The 19099-nt window shown below is 42.6% G+C and overlaps 1 protein-coding gene across 7 annotated transcripts in view; it reads left to right on the top strand.

Annotated features, from left to right (window-relative positions):
- Positions 1-18882, top strand: part of ARHGEF12 (Rho guanine nucleotide exchange factor 12) — a 148472-nt gene extending 129590 nt beyond the window's left edge. For 6 of the 7 annotated variants that reach the window (XM_081799280.1, XM_081799283.1, XM_081799278.1 and 3 more), the window contains 12 exons: positions 1239-1339; positions 4607-4684; positions 5995-6070; positions 6598-6765; positions 7639-7726; positions 8232-8318; positions 8453-8532; positions 8839-9072; positions 11556-12023; positions 12773-13089; positions 14163-14232; positions 14799-18882. In XM_081799280.1, coding sequence (XP_081655406.1) covers positions 1239-1339; positions 4607-4684; positions 5995-6070; positions 6598-6765; positions 7639-7726; positions 8232-8318; positions 8453-8532; positions 8839-9072; positions 11556-12023; positions 12773-13089; positions 14163-14232; positions 14799-14809 — 1778 coding nt within the window. In that variant the 3' untranslated portion in view covers positions 14810-18882. The remainder of the gene's footprint in view (positions 1-1238; positions 1340-4606; positions 4685-5994; positions 6071-6597; positions 6766-7638; positions 7727-8231; positions 8319-8452; positions 8533-8838; positions 9073-11555; positions 12024-12772; positions 13090-14162; positions 14233-14798) is intronic. The other variant, XM_081799282.1, reaches the window with a different exon arrangement.
- Positions 18883-19099: the final 217 nt, after the last annotated feature.

The following is a 19099-nucleotide window of genomic DNA, read 5'->3' as shown; positions in this document are numbered from 1 at the left end:
TTTTTTTTTTTTTTAAGATTTTATTTATTTATTTGAGAGAGAGAGAATGAGAGACAGAGAGCACGAGAGGGAAGAGGGCAGAGGGAGAAGCAGACCCCCTGCTGAGCAGGGAGCCCGATGTGGGACTCGATCCCGGGACTCCAGGATCATGACCTGAGCCGAAGGCAGTCGCTTAACCAACTGAGCCACCCAGGCGCCCAATTTTTATACTTTAATATACCTGTTCAATATAGGTGGACTGTTGTTCAGAGGATTGTAATTTTAAATATTCCAGTTTTGGCATTCTTTACAATGTAGGCTTCAATGTAATCTCAACACATTTTGGTAAATTTCATCTTTTAATGATACAAATGCTCTAGTCTATTTTCTTTCCTTAAATGTAATCTCAAGTGGCGCCTGGGTGGCTCGGTTGGTTAAGCGTCTTGCCTTCACCTCAGGTCATGATCCCGGGGTCCTGGGATCGAGCCCCACATTGGGTTCTCTGCTCAGAGGGGAGTCTGCTTCTCCCTCTCCCTCTGCCCCTAATGCTGGCACTCTCTCTCAAATAAATAAATAAAATAAATGTAATCTCAAATTCAAAGAAATTTATTCTGGAGTTATTTTGAATTATGTTATCATTTAAAAATTATTGCTTAACAAGTCCACTGGACATAATCACATAGGCTCTGCACTCAGGGGAGATTCTAAGGGGAGAAGGGGTCCCATTTATATAGCTTACAACGTGAATGAGACCCACTCCCTGGAGTGCATAACATGGGGGGCTGATACTTGATTTAAAGCATCGCTTCTTGAACTTGGTATTCTATACAATGGCTTCTTTTTAAAGATGAGTATTTATGTTTTAGTGTACTGTCATAAGATGTCTCATCTGTCCAAAGATTATCTGAATTGAGATTCTGCCATAGATTTTAGCCCGGTATAAAAATATTCAAGGTCGGACGCCTCGGTGGCTCAGTCGTTAAGCGTCTCCCTTCGGCTCAAGTCATGATCCCAGGGTCCTGGGATTGAGCCCCGCATCGGGCTCCCTGCTCCCTCTCCCACTCCCCCTGCTTGTGTTCCCTCTCTCGCTGTCTCTCTCTGTCAAATAAATAAATAAAATCTTAAAAAAAAAAAATTCAAGGTCTTAGTATGTTTTCTAACTGCTGACATCAAATGATATCTCATTTACATATATATATTTATGTTCCTTTCTGATTTCCTTTATTTTACATTCTGGATTCCCCCCACCCCATGCTTAGAATGGCCAATGGAAAGGGAGAAGGTGAAGAAAGCCGCAGATCACTGTCGTCAGATCTTAAATTATGTAAATCAGGCTGTCAAGGAGGCAGAAAACAAACAGGTAAGAAGGCGGAAAGCAGAGATACAGGATGATGTAGTGAGCGTATTAAGTTAGTGTTATCTGTGATCTGTGAAATAGTAATTGAATTACCATTACATAATTGACAGATGGGGCATTTGGTAGCTATTCATGTAGTAGGTGGGTCCAGACCAATTTTGTGGTAGAACATCACACTTGTATTTGGCTTTTTTGAGCATCTCTAGCTACTTGTTTGCTCTCTCATTCATCTATCCATTCAGCAAATATTTCTAGAGCATCTGTATGCTGAGTGGATGCTGAGTGTAGGATATAGGGTGCTTAAATAAATAAATAAGTGCCCACACTGAGCTTATTTTCTAGCAGGATAGAAAGTATTGAACAGATTTTAGTGCAAGTATTTTATATGAGTTGTGATAGCTGCTATGAAGGAGAATTTTGGGATGCTAGGAATATGTAATAGTGTGGGGGAGGGTGGGGTGAGCCTGGTTTGAGGGTGTTGGGTGGTGGCCATTGGAGAAATCTTCCTTCAGGAATTGACATTTAAGCCAAGCTCTGAAAAGTAAATGGAAATAAACCAAAAGAATGTGGAAGGGGGCAACCTTACAAGTAGAGGGAACGGCATATACAGAAGCCCTGGGGTAAAAAGGAAGCATGGCCTGTTTGAGGAACGGAAAGATTAGGTTAGTGTGGATCGTGCTTAAAAAGCAAAGTCAGAATGGTGTGAAATGAGGTACAGTAGATCAGAGCCAAGTCATACAGGGCCCTACTGTGGACAATGTTAAAAGATTTTGATGTTGAGAGCAGTAGGAATTCATTATAGACACTTAAGAAGAATGGTGTGTTCAGATTTTTCGCCTTGTAAGTACCACTCACACCAGTCTATGGAGAATGGGCTGAAGGGGACAGAGAGGGGGTGAAAGAGCTCAGCCTAGTTTGTTGCAGCAGTTCAGGACAAATGGTGGTGGCTCAAGAGATGCAAGAATTGGAGAAGTATTTAGAAGGTAACTGATAGGATGTGGTGACTGATTTAGAGAAGGATTTGAAGAGAGATGTGATGGTAGGAATAAGTCCCAGGTCTCTGGCTTGCACATTTGGGTGGACAGGCTGAGGGAAGAAGCCCTGGATTTGTGGGGCAGATGCAGAGTTCAGTTTGGGATATGAGGTGAAAATGTATAGTATGCATTTGGCAATATGGATCCACCTCTGAGAGGTGTGCCGAAGAGAAAAGGACTGAGAGGACTGTGCCGAAGAGAAAAACGTAAATTGTGAGCATATATAGAACTAATTGAATCCCTGGACCTGGATATAATTTCTTAGGAACTGAGTATGACGACAGCTCTGTTGATGAGGCTGTAGGAAAACAGGAACTTTCAAATGTGTTGTTTGGAGTGTAAAATGATAAAACCCCAGAGGGCACTTTGGCAATATGTACCTAAATTAAAAATGCACATATTCATACATCTGCCCTTTGACCCAGCGATTTTGTTCCTAGTGATCTACCCAGGAGAAATGAAGATCTGTGCCCACAGACTTGTACAAGAATGTTTCTAGCATAAACCGAATGAGGTATAGTCATAAACTAGGATAATAAATTCCAGCAATAAAAGGGAATGAACTCCTGATACATATGACATGAATGAATCTCACAAACATGGTGCTGAGTGAAAGAAAGCGGACAAGAGTGTGTGTGTGTGTAGAATTTTATCTCTATGAACTTCTAGAACAGACTAATCAGTGGTGGGAAAAAGGTCAGAAAAGTGGTTGTCACTGGGCATGTGGGGACAGATATTAACTAGGAAGAAGCATGAGGAGACGTTCTGTGGTGATAGCAATATTTCATATCTTGCTAGGCATTTACGCAGCTGCATGCATATGTGAAATCTTGTGGAAAGGTACACTTAAAATATATACATTTCACTGTATGTAAATTTTACTTTAAAAATAACTAAATATCAGACTCTTGTTAATGATATGCACACTAAAATGTTTAAAGGTAAAGTGTGCTTACATTTGTAAGTTATTGTGAAATGCACTCAAAATATATGGTGGACTGAGGGATAGCTAGAGGAATGAACAGACCTATGATAAAACAAATATATCAAATATTAACTGGAATGTAAGTGGTGGGTATATGGGTGCTCACTATACATATTCAGACTTTTCTATATACTTTGACATTTTTATAATCTTGGGGAAAATACACATATGCTTTGATATAATAGTTGTTTCTTTAGAAATTTATCTTACAGGTATGTCTACACGTATCTATAAAAATATATGTTTTAAGGCCATGCTATAACAGTATTTATTTGTTATGGGAGAAGATTGGAAGTAACTTCATCTCCATCAGTAAAGTGTAGTTAGATAAACTGTAGATCATTCATAGAGCTGAATACCATACAGCCATTTAAAGAGTGAGTTCTCTCTGTATGTGTTAATGTAGAGCACTCTTCAAGATACATTGATGAGTAATAAACACACAGAGATGTGTATGTGATCATGTCACCATTTGAGTAGTACATATATTAATATATTATGCTACCATATCTTTTTTAAAAGGATATATATACACACAACATGTACAGAGACAAGCATACTTATATATGCATATATTCTCTTTGCTTAGAATTTTTCTCGTAGGCTACCTAAGAAATGGGTATTAGAGATTGCTTTTTTAGAGAAAATTGGGGGTGGCGAGGCAAGAGGGCAGGATTGGAGGGAGACTTCATTTTCATTGTGTGCCTTATATTACTTTTCAAATTTTGTACCGTGTACATACTTATATATTCAAAAAATAACCATAAGCTAGTTAGAGGTCAGTGAGTTTGAAAAGCAGATTGAGCAAAAATAGCCAAAGAGGGAAGAGGAAGACTAGGAGGGTGTGATGTCTCCAAAGCCAGGGAAAGGGGGTGGTTTAAGAAAGAGTGAGCTGAAAAAAAAAAAAAAAAAAAAGAGCGAGCTATGGAGCACCTGTGTGGTGCAATTGGTTGAGCGTTGACTCTTGGTTTTGGCTCAGGTCATGATCTCAGGGTCCTAGGATTGAACCCCTTGTCAGGCTCCATGCTCAGTGCAGAGTCTGCTTGAGTTTATCTCTCCATCTCTCCATCTCCCTCTGCTCCTACTGCCATGTGCTCGCTCTCAAAGAAAGAAAGAAAGAGCTGTCAGTCATGTCTAGTGTTGCAGAGAGCTCTGTAAAATGCAGGTGAAAAACATCCATTTGGCTTCAGAACAGGGAGACCATTGATACCCAAAGCAGTAACCTTGGCTTTATCTTGTCTTAATTTTCAGCGTTTAGAAGACTATCAGCGTCGTCTGGATACCTCCAATCTGAAGTTGTCAGAGTACCCAAACGTGGAAGAGCTCAGGGTGAGAGATGGTCTAATCATAATTTAAAAAATAATAAAATACAATTTACTAAAGACCTGGCAGGGTATTAACATCTCAGAGGGGCATCCATCACCTGAAGAAGTTCTTATATCACAGATTGTCTATATTTATGATTCTGTTCTTCCTTTTCAACGTCTGGTCTATGTGAAGATGACTTTAGTCTTTCATTAGAGGAATATTTTGTGTAAAACTAACTTTATGTAACGATTTGTGGGCGACTTAAGGAACGTTAGTTATTTAATTTTATTGTGTTCTTATAAAGTGAATGAGAGTAGGGGTGTTTGCTCTGGGAACTTTCCAGATTATTGAGTAAAACAAGATAATGTTTTCATGAAGCTTCTTCAAAAGCAGAAATGTTGAAACCATTACAGGAATGATAGTAAAGTATTTATCTATCATGTGGGGCTTTTGTATTAAGGAACTGCTTGGGATTTTCAGTCTTTCTTGTACTGTTTCAGTAGGTGGTTGTTTGAGTAGATTTATTTGGTGGCTAGTAAACTAGACTTTTATATCATATATAACAGCTTATCAAAAGCATGCTTAATATGCTCAGCCCCTTCACTTCCAGAGAATGAGATTTTTCTAGAGCTACCTATACTGAGAGATGATTCTCTTACTAAATTATTAGTATTTAGGGGCGCCTGGGTGGTTCCTTTGGTTAAGCGTCCAACTCTTGGTTTCAGCTCAGTTCATGATCTCAGGGTCTCAGGATCAAGTCCCACATGGGGCTCCATGCTCAGCGAGGAGTCTATTTGGGTTTCTCTCTCTCCTTCACCCGCTGCTCCCCCCTCCCAAATAAATAAATCTTTAAAAAATAAATAAATTATTAATATATGGAGCAAGGTCAAGTACTACCTGGACTTTTTCATGAGTACTATTCCTTAGAACTCTGTAACTAGAGCCTGGCACTCACAGGCCTCTTACAGATAGATAAGCTATGCATTATCCTCATCTAATTATTCATAGAAAAATTAGGGGATGGGCTGCAAATCCAGTGGCTGAATGTTTGTAACTTCATTTTCATAAGCAATTATCATATATTTAGTGTGAGATTTAGGAGGCAGCACTCCTGAATGTTTTTCTACAAGATACCTCTAACTTAGGAAATTGTATGCAGCTTACTGTAACTTAGTCTTCATTCTATGTTCAGTAGTTGGCAGATACCAGTAATGATAGTGAAAGTAAATGGTATCTTTTACATGAGGAATTTCTTGAAAAGAGACTCTCTGGAATATCATCACACTAAGTGCTTGGAAATAATCTGTGTGTAATTCTCTTTATTTTGGCAGAATTTGGATTTAACAAAAAGGAAGATGATCCACGAAGGGCCATTGGTCTGGAAGGTGAATCGAGATAAAACTATTGGTAGGTGTAATGTCCGTCAGTTTTAGGGAGAGTGGAGGAAGTAAAGTTCCGTCAGGCGGAAGATAAGAGACAGCCATTTACAAGTTTCAGCGACAGCAGTGAGCAGTGCTGCTCTGTGTTATTTTTGCAGAAGATCTGCTTATGTTATTTTGTTCTAGGTGAAGTGCGTTAAATATTCACTGAGGGCTGAAGCAGAAAAGTTTGTCATGGTTCAGTCCTGTCTCCAGCATTCATGTATTCCAGTGAGCTTTCTAATAAGCTTTCTTTAAACCACTCCATTTCAAACTATCTATAATGAGGAATCATTGGTTTTTTTTTATTTCTTGTCAGTCACAGACTGACACTTTGGTGTGATACAATATAAAAATGAATTATTAAAAAATGAAACTAAAAAAGACAATAGCAAGTCAATTTTTAAAACGTATTAGATTTAACAGAAATAAATTTTCTCTGTCAAATTGTTGTAAAGTTTATAAAACACATCTCAGTTTCTGCGCTAATCACCTTCTCCCCACTTTGGTTTCTAGATCTATACACATTGCTGCTCGAAGACATTCTTGTATTGTTACAAAAGCAGGATGACAGACTGGTGTTAAGATGTCATAGTAAGATTCTGGCGTCTACCGCTGATAGCAAACACACATTTAGCCCTGTCATTAAGTTGAATACAGTGTTGGTTCGACAAGTGGCAACAGGCAAGTATGTCCACGGAGTGACAGTAACCCTCAGGTTCATCATAAAGTTGCACGAGATATTCGGTATTGTTCAAATAGCCTGACTAGTATAGAGTTTTGTTTCTTTGTATTCTTAGACAAATGAAATGAAATGTATTTACTGCTTAGAAAGTAAATTAAGAGTTTATACCCCCAAATTACTTGAGAAGCCTAGGTTCCTCTGAGCAGTTTTCTGCACTTGAAAATTTCCTGCACGCTACTTTGATCTTTATTCCATGTTCAAATCATAGACAGACACCAAGGAAGATGGTGCATTGAGAGGTAATCCCAATGAAAAGGCTTTCCTTAGAGTGGTATGCTTTTTGACTTGTGATAAAAGAGCAAACAAACAAAAACGGAGAGGTGGGTGTAGTTTGGGATTTTTGAAATCAGTTTAAGTTAGCAAATTATATATTAACTGTGGTAACAGTGGAGTCCCTTTTAAAACCTGTTAGTTCCATAACAGCAAGATAAACTGGTGACCTCTTTTCTCTACCATTTATTGAATATTATTAAGTAACTGTTTAGCAAAAGGGCAATTCAAAGTAAATGCAAAAACGTCCTAGTGTTCAGTCATTCAGATATATGGACACCTCCTTGTTTCTGTGAAGTTACTGTGGAATCCCTGCTAGTTTTTATGATCTTGGTTTTGTTGAAGTATAGTATATACAATGTAACATACAATAAGTCGCACAAATTTTAAGTGTATAGCTTGATGAATTTTTACAAAGTGAGCCATTAACCTTTACCCAGATTAAGGTGCATAATGAACCGGGACCCTAGAAGCATCATCCTTCATGGCCTCTGTAGGTCATATTCATGTTGTTAGAGTAATTTCTGTCTTCTTTCTTCCAGATAACAAAGCTTTATTTGTCATCTCCATGTCAGACAATGGAGCCCAAATTTATGAACTGGTGGCACAGACTGTTTCCGAAAAGACCGTGTATGTGTTAGATAGCGCTACCTTTCTCTAATAGTTTTTATTATCCTGAACATGCTATTCTATCAGCTTAACTTGGTTTTTGTAATAGTACTTTGGAAACCAAAAACTACTTTGAAACAAGCACTTGTCCTGTTTCCTTCTCGAGATGTTTTTCTAAGAACGTGTTCCTTTTTAAAGGATTGATGTCCCATATTTTGATTCTATACTACTGAAAGTATCTTTTCTAAAGAAAAATTCTCAGAAGTGCCAAGTGAAGTTTTTTAATGCGAAGTGTATCCATAATGTTGTTGGTTAGCTTTTTCTTTAAGGTACAGCCATTTTTTATAACCTCTACTTACGTTGCCAAAATAAAGACACTCTCTGGCGGAAGTAGGGTTTTTTTGTTGGATTGGCTTGCTTTGGTTTCTGGTTTGTTTTTGTTATTATTTCTTTCTGAGTGTATTTAAAGGGCTTTTTTTTTTCCCTTTCCCTTTTGGATTTTGGATCCCTTTCAAACTTCCTGCAGCTGGCAAGACCTCATCTGTCGGATGGCTGCATCCGTGAAGGAACAGTCTGCAAAGCCAATCCCATTGCCACAGTCACCACCTTGCGAGTGAGTCGTAGTCTGCATCGTAGTCGGACTGACTCTGGGCTTTGGTCAGGAAGGGAATGGATGATTCTTACATTTCGTTGCAGTGATGTTTAGGCACCTCATGAAGCTGAAAGGTTGTTTTCCTTCTTCCACAGAGGAGACAACGATGAAGAAGCAGCTCCCAAGTTAAAAGTGGAACATCACAGCATTTCGGTCCCTGGTCTACAGAGTCCAGGTAAACTGATCTGTTAGGGTAACCTGGAAGAATGTAGCCTGTGTGTTACTTGTGAAAAGGCAAAGAAACTCGAAGTCTTTTGATTTATGCAGATTCTCGTGTCAGCTGTTTACTTTCACAAACTGCGCTTATGAGCCGTCTGTGTCTCCTTATAACACTGCTCTAAGTGTTGTATATTTTACTTAACAGCCGATGATCTCTGTACTCATGTGGTTATTTTTGTTCCAAGTATTTCCTGAATGCTTCACGTTAAAAATTAAAAGCTTTGTTTAAGATCTATTCTGCTTTTTCTGTTCCATTGAACAGACAGAGATTTGGGATTAGAGTCTCCCTTAATATCGTCAAAACCTCAGTCTCATTCACTCGGTACCTCTGGGAAATCCGAGGTAGATGATCTGTTTGTGGCTGAGAGACAGTTTGCTAAGGAGCAGCATGCAGATGGGACTCTGCAGGAAGCTGGAGCAAGTTATCAGATCACAACCCCAGACCCACACTTGCCTGCCTCAGAAGAACGGTGGGCATTGGATGCACTAAGGAATTGTAAGTCTTACTCATAAGTTAACCCAGATCCTTGCCAAGTACCAGGGTTGTGTCGTGTACTGTGCAGCCGCTTAGGGAGAACCCAAGGAAGTGGGAACTCTGACCTCTCCCTTAAAGAATTTTACCATCTAGTTGGGAAGATGATAGAAAACCTCCCCCTTTTTAAAGTAACCAGTACAGGTATATGTCAGAATTGATCTGGTTGGGGTGACCTCTGGAGAGGGAATCGTCAGGAGACAAGAGGGAGGTGATTATTGCCTTGAAGAATGGGTAAGACTCAGACAGGTATGTAGAGAATATGCAGGTAAGAAGAATGGTAGGACCAGAAGTGCAGAGGCAGGAGGCCCCAAGGGTGCTCCGAGAGCCGCGAGCAGACCACGTTAGTGCAAGGTGTGGGAGAGAAGTTTGGAAAGGTAGGAGACGGGATGCTGAGGCCAGCCGCTGGGAACCCTGAATACCACATTGAGTCCTCTGGATTTTAAGGATGGCACAGCACACAGGGCACCTGGGTGGCTCAGTCGGTTGAGGGTCCCACTCTTGATTTCAGCTCAGGTCATCATCTGAGGCTCGTGGGGTTGAGCTCCACATCGGGCTCTGCGCTGGGCATGGAACCTGCTTAAGACTCTCTCTCTCCCTCCCCCTCTCTTTCTCTCCCTCTCTCCCCCACTCCCTCCCTCCCTCCCTCCCTCTCTCCGTCTCTCCTTCTGCCTCCCTCCCTCACACACACACACACACACACACACACACACACTTGCACACATGCTCGCTCTTTCTTAAAAAAAAAAAAAGGATGGCAGAGCACGTGCCAGAGCACAGATATTCTTACTGTTTTTAGAGGTTGCAGTACTCTCCACCTTGGCCCATCCTCCCTCTCTCTCTCCCTCCCTCCCTCTCTCTCTCTCTCTCTCTCTCTCACACACACACACACACACACACACACAGAGCGCACACCCACAAGGTGGGTGGCCCTTGCCACTCTGTTAGCTCCCCCCTCCCTCTCCAGCCTGGCTGAGAATCCCTTACAAATGGGAGGCTGTCCCATCTCGCAGGTGTGCTGGAGGAGGGGAAAGGCCGAGAAGGGTGGCTCTGGCTGCCAAGAACCATTTGAAGTTTGGAAGCTCGGGTATGACTAGTGAGAACAGACGGCTCAGGCTGAGAGGGTGGAAGGGTTGGGATGCGGGGAGGCCAGGAGGCTGTGGCTAGTGTGAAGGGAGGGGCTTGAGGCTGATGAAGGGGTCTGGACTAGAACGGCATCAGAGGAATAAAAATCAAGTGAGGACGCAACAAATACTCAAAACAATCGACTTGGTACAAGGGCAAAGAAAAGGGAATATTTAGATGATTTCAGCATTCTTGTCAGAAATCAAAGTCGGAAAGGACCACCACAGCCCACTGCCACACTTTCTTTTTTCCCCCTTTTTTTATTTGCCAGAGATTATGGGCTCAATTTCAAAACTGGCAAAGCTATTTATAAAGGAAGTAACTGGCAGGAGGTTGGAGTTTTTAAGACTGGGGCTTTGGTGAGAGGGTAGGGGAAGGGATGGGTTTGAGTGTCAGAGCCGTAGGAATGCACAGCATTCTCCTGTACCTACGCAGAGGTGGGTAGAGCAGAAGGACGGAGCGCCAAAGACTAGTGGAGACTGTCCAAAGAAACAGAAGATAGAAATTCAGCCAGAGTTCAACGTCGGGAGTTGGTCACATTCTCTTAAGATCTAATTTATTGTCGATTCTCCTGAATGAATAGTCAGAATGATTTCTGATGCTTTGACGGACACTGTCGTACTGAGTCTGTCATTGTATGAGTGGCCGCACAGCATACACCTGCCCGTTGAAAATTGAACTGCTTCTCTTTTCAACAGCCCAAGGAAGCTGTGCCATCAGTAAGGTTGTTTTTAAAACCCATACACATTTTCTTATCCTTTGAAAGTAGACATGCTACCAAATCATTGAAAGTAAATCTCATTATAGGCCAGCTTTATTGTCTTCACCATTTAAGGAGATTCCTTGGGTTATTATAAATGATAAAATAAATGTTCAGAGTGTGTCTAATAAAATTAGAAAAAATAACGCCTGTGTATACAGTGTCTGCTTCTGGACAAAGCAAAACTTTGAGGGCTTCTTTTCTAGCATAACACAGCTTTTTAACATCCTTTTAAGAAGGACCTTGGGGTATTACTCAGGTTATGTGGAAGAGAAAAGAGAGGAAGGCGTGGTGTCAGACATTTAGGAGTGCCTCGCCACTCAGAAGGCGTACATCTTTCCAAGTCTCCTTTAATATTACATCTTCTCTAGATGGTGCCTTATTTCATTTTCCAATACAAAACCAAAAAAAAATGATCACACGAAATTAATATTTTGACTCTGTGTTACTAAAAAGGTACTTACTCTTGGAAGTAATAGATAAGTCCACACACTAATTTAATTCCGGCAGTCTGCGGTTATTGGTGTGAATGGATTTTTCCCTCCCTCCCTGAACCTTCCAGTGGGCTTGCTGAAGCAGCTGCTCGTACAACAGCTGGGTTTGACTGAGAAGAGCGCTCAGGAAGACTGGCCACATTTCCCAAGCTACAGGACAGCGTCTTCAGGGGTGCAGACAGACGGTGGGGCCCAGAACTCAGAGAACAGTAAGGCCTATCCTCCTGTCGAAGGACAGATGCCCTTTAGAACTGGAACTGGTGACATTGCAACTTGTCACAGTCCACGGACTTCAACTGAATCTCCGGCTTCACGGGATTCAGTGGTACTGGCCTTCCAAGATAGCCAGGCAAGTACCATCTTCGTCATGGACCACATGCTTATGACCCCAGAGATGCCTCCTGCAGAGCCAGAAGGGAGTCTCGATGAGAGTGGAGAGCACTTTTTTGATGCCCGTGAAGCACACAGTGATGATAATCCATCAGAAGGTGATGGAGCAGTTAAGAAGGAAGAGGATGTTAATTTGCGCATCTCAGGCAAGTTTCTTTCACATTTAAACTTTGATTTTGATCGTTATCTGTGCTGTGTGCTGAGACGAATGTTGTTTGGGTATCCACGCATCATCCTCTGCGTGCGTGTGCGTGTGCGTGTGTGTGTGTATAAGTGTGTAGCACTTACTCTTTCATGAGATAAATAATTACTGAATCTGCTCTGTGCCAGACCCCATCCTGGGTGCTGGGATAGACGGCATTGACTAAAACCCAGAAAGTCCACTATCCTTGTGAAGCTTAAGTACTAGTGAGGACAGAGTCATGGTAAATAAGTAAACCAACAGATGTCAGATGGTCAGAAGAATTAGGAGGAAACGTAAGGCAGACCCAGGGGCAGACAGGGCAGTCGGGTAGCATGGGAGCAGAGCAGCGTGGGCACTGAGGGCACGGGGGTGCAGCAGAGAGCCGGGGCGCACAGGGTGGGCGATGAGGCGCGAGAGCTCTGCGGCCGGGAAGCAGAGGCAAGATCATACGGGGACTTTGTAGTTTCCAGCTTTTAAGATGCTAACTAATCTGAAATTATTCAGAAATCACATGAAAGTTTGCTAAGTTTAGCTTCAACCTGAAGTGAGAAGATTCTGATGTACTTAAAACTGAACTCGGGAAGTGGGGAATTAATGGTTTTTCTCTGTCTCTAATGGCTTTTAAGGTTGTCAGCATATCACTTCATCTCTCTTTTTTGATGTGAGGATGGCAGCACGAAGCTCATCAAGCTGCTCTGTGTCTGTCAACAGGAAACTATTTGATTCTGGATGGCTATGAAGCGGTGCAGGAGAGCTCCACGGATGAGGAGGTTGCCTCCTCACTTCCCCCGCCACCCGCGACAGGCATCCCCTCCATGGACTCTGCCCCCCTGCAGCATCACTCGCCCCAGCGTGCCCATTCTGATGGGGCAGCTTCACCGTTCACCCCAGAATTCCTGGTCCAGCAGCGCTGGGGAGCTATGGATGATTCCTGTTTTGAGATCCAGAGTCCCCCTTCTTGTGCAGACTCACAGAGCCAGATCATGGAGTACATTCGTAAGATCGAGGCTGACCTTGAACACTTAAAGGTACCTCAGACCTCAGCGTCCTCACGGCTTGGGTAAAGAAACGTATTTCACAGAGAGGAGGTAGAGAACGACCGCAATGCTGAAGCCAGTGAGCTTGTTCAGGTTCTAGATTTGCTGTTTTCCTTGACCATTACCCGTGAATAGACTTGGGTAAGAAGCCGAGATCAGCACGGTGCCTCTGGTTGCAGATCACAAGAACAGAAAACATCGTAGTACTATGTAGATGGCATGTTTGTGTGGGTTTCTCAGCGTAAGAACCCAGATAAATTTGGGATGATTGGCTGGCCTCCCTGAGAAAATGAACAGCAAGCCAGTGACATAGGAGGGCTTGTGTTGGTATGAATCTCGGCTAGGAAATGCTTTCGCTTACTAATTATCCGTGAATTGTTAGGTGATGTGGGTAGTTTCCCAGACGCTCTGACACACAAAAGTTGGCTCCAGTGGCCCCCGTGATCTGGAGAGCTAGACCTGAATGGAATTTTGTGAATTGGAGTTGAGGTCACTGTTGAGGCCGCTATGTCAAAACTGACTTCAGTGGTGATTCTGAGAAAAGGACTTTATCCTAAAGTTTGGCATCGGTAGACACAACTGCTAGAGCCCAAACGTTTTTTCATGACTTCATTTAGTTAGAGGCTTCGGAACATTAAAAGTGTTCTTAGCCATTTAGCTAAAGACTGATGTCCCTTAGTTTTTCTTTTAACTTCACGTGATAGGTTTTCCCTTCTTCATGTGATTGTACGTGGTGTCATCCAGGGGCTGATGAGGTATCTAGAAGGCCATTGTGGGCAGGTTGTCCCTAACACAGCTCATGTCACCTGTGGGACCATTTTCAGGGTGACTCTAGGGGTAGGAGAATCACCTTTATGTGACAGAGTTTTAAGTTATTCACTCAAGGGAGAAACAGGTAAAAGGAATGCAGTTCACTCCCCCCCCCCCCCACTAACAAAATTCTTAACGACGTTAATGTTGAAATCTAGAAGCACGTACTGGTAATATGAAAAAGCTTGCCTTCCTGTTTGCATAAAGAAAAATTACGATGTTCAAATGGCAAACCAATGGGTTTTATTTTACAGAAGGTGGAGGAAAGTTACAGCATGCTTTGCCAAAGGCTGGCTGGATCAGCCCTCACAGACAAGCACTCAGGTATGTGAAAATTGTGGATTCCCGACTCTCGAATCATTCTGCCTGAACAGTACATCGAATGAAATGATTTATTCTTCTTTAAAGTGGAAACCTCCTGAGATTCCATTTCTTTCCTGTCTTTAAAAAGCCACTTGTTTCCAAACATCGTAGATAAAGCAGAGGCTGTTATCTGCTGACTCTGCGCTTCTCCTTCTACGAGGAGCTGTGGCTGTCTTTTTTCTGTGCCATCCCGCCCCCACCCCCTCCTTCTTTACCTTTGCAAGAGCAGAACACAGGGCAGGGGTAAGCCTGGTAAATCCTAGATTCCTGAGAGATTTGCCGTGCTGATGTGAGGGAGGCTCGTGCCCCGTGGGCCTTGCTGTGCCTTGATGTCTGTCCTAACGGCGGGAGCGCCGTCTCCCCGTGACTGCAAATGGATCTGTGTTCAGTGCAGCAGTTTGTCCTCATTTGCTTACCTGTTTTCCAGTGAGGCCTTTCTGATCCAGAGAGACATACCGAGACCCACAGATGTCAGATGTTCATTTGTTCTTCTTAATTTGATCTCCACACATCTTTATTCTTCCCAGATAAAAGTTAGAGCCGCGTGTCCTGGAGGTGACTGAAGGTTGTTGGACTTAGAGCATCGGCCTCGCATCACCCATCCTGGCTCCACCGCGGACGCAGAGAGAGTGTGTGACAGAGGGTCTGCCTGTGAAGCCCCCAGGGGTGGCCGCGTGCCCAGGCGCCCAGAGCGGGACTCGTTCCTCACCGTCCGGCAGCTGCACGGGTCTGTCAGGGAGGGAGCCCTGACTCTCTCACTCTGCTCTCCTCCTATCGGAAATTCATTTTGATTCAGAACAAAAACCAAATGTATAGAGCTTTGGGTGTAGGATATGAAATTTTACTTAGACTTAAGAAAAAGAGAAAATCAGATGTATTTATTTGACTTCATTCCGTATTTGAAAGCACATTTTAATTTTTATTTTGCCATGTTTTGTTTTAATTGAGTAGTGAGAGTTTTAGCCCTTCGTATTTAGTACACCTGAGGGTCAGTTGCTCCTGAAGCCAAGAGTTCTGGATGAGGTATTAGGAGGCTGGGTGGGGAGGCAGAGAGGAGGAAGTAAGCCGGGGAAGGGAGGAGCATCCAGCCCTCACGAAACTGTATTCCATGCCCTCTGCCACCCGGTAGGCACTGTCTTTGAGGCTCAGTATGCCCATGGCTCCTGCGTGCAGAGGACTTGAGCTGTGTGCTACCCAGGTGGGCAGAGAGTTAGGTAGGCTTCCTCCCAACTGAGGCAAGCACCTCTTCTCTGTAGCTGGGACCCACCCCCAATTAACAGAAAATCCTCAATGTACTAAATAGCAGGCACTTGAAAATGGGTGTGTTTTCTTCTCTTCTTTTCTATTGAGGGTAGGGATTTGGGAGGGAGAGGAAAGCAAATTTTATTTTCTTGGCTATAAATTTGTTATTCTTGGTATTGTTTCATTTTTATAATTATACATTAGACTTGGGCACTTGTGTAAAATTACCCCTGCGGACGGAGCAGGAAGGAAAAACAAACAAATGGAGACGCTTCAGATGGTGGCAGGGGTGGGGGTGTGGAGGAAGGGCGGGAGCGGGGGCAAGAGTCTGGGAAGGTTAGCTGACTGAATCACTACTGAGTTGAACCATGGCTGCCGTTAGCCACGGGTACTGCTGAATTTAAGGCCAGTAACATTTTCGTACCTGGAGGTTTGACTCTAATATTAAGTTTGCACTGATGGTGCCAAAGGGCTCTTTGAGTTAAGAGGAGAGCCACGAGCGGGGTGGTGAGGATGTGGTGGAGAAGGCAGGGCTGCTCAGACCAGCTCCAGAACCGCGTCCTCTGACTTCACTGCCGGAGCTTTCTCCACACTGGTGCATGACTGACCTTCACCATTGCAGACCAGAGCATACACTGGAAACTGTGGGCAAGGGGTTGCTGACTGCCTGCTCTCAAATGAATCATAGTACCAGCAGCACCCTGCAGAGGGTCAATGTTGCAGAATCGTGACTCGAGAACTCCTTCGGTTATATTGGCTTTCTGTGCTTTTCTTTGTGCATCGGGTATGTATGTTTCGGAGTATTTTTGCCAACTAGCGCTAAATCATTTGTCAAATCTTCAAATTCTGTTAATATGCAGACCATTCCTCCACCGCTCCTGTCTTTCGGTAGCGCCCTCTGAACCTTGTGGGGAATCGGGATGTCATTTTGCTCTTCCCCTGCACTCTCATGGCAAGTGACGAGGCTTCCCTCCCTACTTCCATAAACACCACCACAGCTTAACCAGCTCATCCGTGTCCGCATTCCCGTTTCCTGCCTTTTCAAACCCGATCTAGGTTTTTAAGTAGCCCAACTCGGATCGTTGGATCTCATATCTAAATTAGAATGCTATTTGGAGTTGTAGACCAAGTATCAATTAAACCAGAATGGGAGTAAAAATTTTGGAAGCAGAAGCTAGTAAGTGAAGCTTGGGGCTTGAGCTTTCTGCAGCTCTTAAGAGAAGCAGGTAGAAACGGAATGGTTACGTGCGCCTGGAAACAGGTCATCACTCCCGGCTCCGCAGCCACATGACACTGGTGTCCTCGGCTGGCATTTAATCAGGAGAAAGGTAAATAAAAAACAGAACTTTCACCTTAAGTTCAGATAGTCTAGGGGTAGTCACGGGATTCTCTAGCATGCATTTAAGAATTAGGTTTCTGTTCTAGCTCAGCCAGATCTTGTCCTTAACAACGATTTGCTTTTCTTTTCCTGCAGTTTAACCTCTCCTTAGAACCGGGCTAACTGGAAAAATACTTTGACCATAGCTCTAGTACTTCCAAATAAATTCGTATCTAGATTTTTAAATGAAGCCCCACAACGAAGTCTTAAGTCTGAAAAGATTCCACAATTTTGAGTGTTCTTTTTATCTTAACCAGCCTAACTGCTCCCCTCCTCCTTCCTTCTCAGCCTCGCCTCCCACACCCTCCTTTTCTTTGGGCCTTTATAATCACATCCACTTTACTTTGATACCGTATCTGCCCTTCAGGATGATGGAATTAGATATTCATCCTGTCTTTGAGTGACAGTGGTCACCATCAAAGCTGTTTTCTCAAAGTTACTTGACTAAAAGCTGGATCCAGTGGTGGTGAACAAAACAACCTCCCCAGAGCAGGAGAGCTGGATTTTAGCCATTGAAGTGACCTGCTGTGACCCTGGGCTCTGTTCTGTGGGCCTAATGGGTCCTTTGCTATTAAGTGGCAAATTACACTTGGAGTGTCTCCTTCCTTTTCAGAGAACAGAGTTAATCAAGGCAAATCAGCAAGCCCCCAAAGTGCTATAATTTAAAATCATGATTACAGCCCTAGAAGCCATATATTTTGCATACTTTAAAATCAGCTAACTTGGACTGCCTGAGTTGTCTTGGCTTTTAGAACCTAAACTGTAACTATTTATTATGTTTTACCGTAAGAAGGTATATTTCATTAGCTTTTTGGCTTCCCGTTCCCCAAAACAACTTCTAACCACTGTTAGAAAGGATGTGCCTCTTTATCTTTTTTTTTTTTTTTTTAAGATTTTATTTTTAAGTAACCTCTACACCCAACGTGGGGCTCAAACCCACAACCCCAAGATCAGGAGTCACATGCTCTACTGACAGAGCCAGCTAGGCACCCCAGTGATGTGTCTCATTAAAAACAGTTTTTTATTTGTTTTTGGAGGAGAGAGGGGGAACCTAATGTGATTAAAGGAGAAAAGCTTTTTTTTTTTCTTTTTAGAAGCTAAAGAAAATAATTATGCTTCCTGTGAGTTGTCTTTTACTTGCATACTTTTTTGTGTGGTGTTGGTAAATTTGGTATATTACATGGAGCTTCTATATTTCAAACTGGAAACTGTCTTCTCTGAAGGTGGTATATGATGTTATTTTGAGCTACTAGAGCATTGGTCAGTATTTCCTTCCCTGTATGTCACAGAGGGTATCACTGAGAAGTGTGTACAGAGGACCTCAAAATAGAAAATTTGGCAGGACCTCCTGGTCCTCTTTCTGCTGACTAGTTTTTTCCCCTCTACCATTATTAGAGTTTTTGTTTTGCAAATCCTGTTTTCTTCTGACTGTCCCACCCCTTTTCCGAGATCTGCAAAATTATTCTTTCTTCAAGAAGAGTTTCTTTTGCCTCGTTCCTTATGCCTTCCCCACTGGTACTGATGGTTTTGATAATAAATTGGTAGAGAAAAAAAAATGTACCTCGTAGAAGGAAGCCCTGTCTGCCATTTCCAGGTGCCAATGGCTAAGATGTACTGCAAAAGTGATAACTGTAATGTGCACACTATTGGTTATTTTTAATAAGCCTCTTCCTACTAGAGCATTTTATTTTCCTTGTTCACCATACAATCATGTACTCTTTAACAGAAATTACTTTTAAAAAAATCTGGAACTATCTTTAAAAAAAACTTTATTAATAATCATGTATTTTTACTGATCACATTTTGAAATGCCTAAAAGACTTTATTGTTCTAATTATCCAGATGTACCTTTGTAAAATAGCTCTTTTATGAATTAGCTGATAAGGCTGTATGTTTCTGGAACAAAATATTGGTCATCTAAAAACTTTCTGTTTTCTGGGGTCTGGGAAAATAGAAAATGAGAGTTCAAATATTAAATATGCTTAAAGGAACCAAGGATGTGACTTTTTATTTATATTCTTCTTGATCTGACTTACACAAGTTACGTTGGAAAAGCTTAGGCACCGAGGAGGCCTTAATTAATCTTACTGGCAGTGAGCGTCCCACATCTTGCTGCTTGTGAGAGCATCTTTTCTAGTGAGACCAGCCGGCTGACCGCTAACGTGTGAGCCTCCGTGAGACCAGCAGCTGGGAATGCCGTGGCACCTG

This window comes from Leptonychotes weddellii, chromosome 11 (genome assembly GCF_054177405.1).
Source record: "Leptonychotes weddellii isolate Sample4059 chromosome 11, ASM5417740v2, whole genome shotgun sequence".
Lineage (NCBI taxonomy): Eukaryota > Metazoa > Chordata > Mammalia > Carnivora > Phocidae > Leptonychotes > Leptonychotes weddellii.
This window is presented reverse-complemented; position numbering and strand designations above follow the sequence as displayed.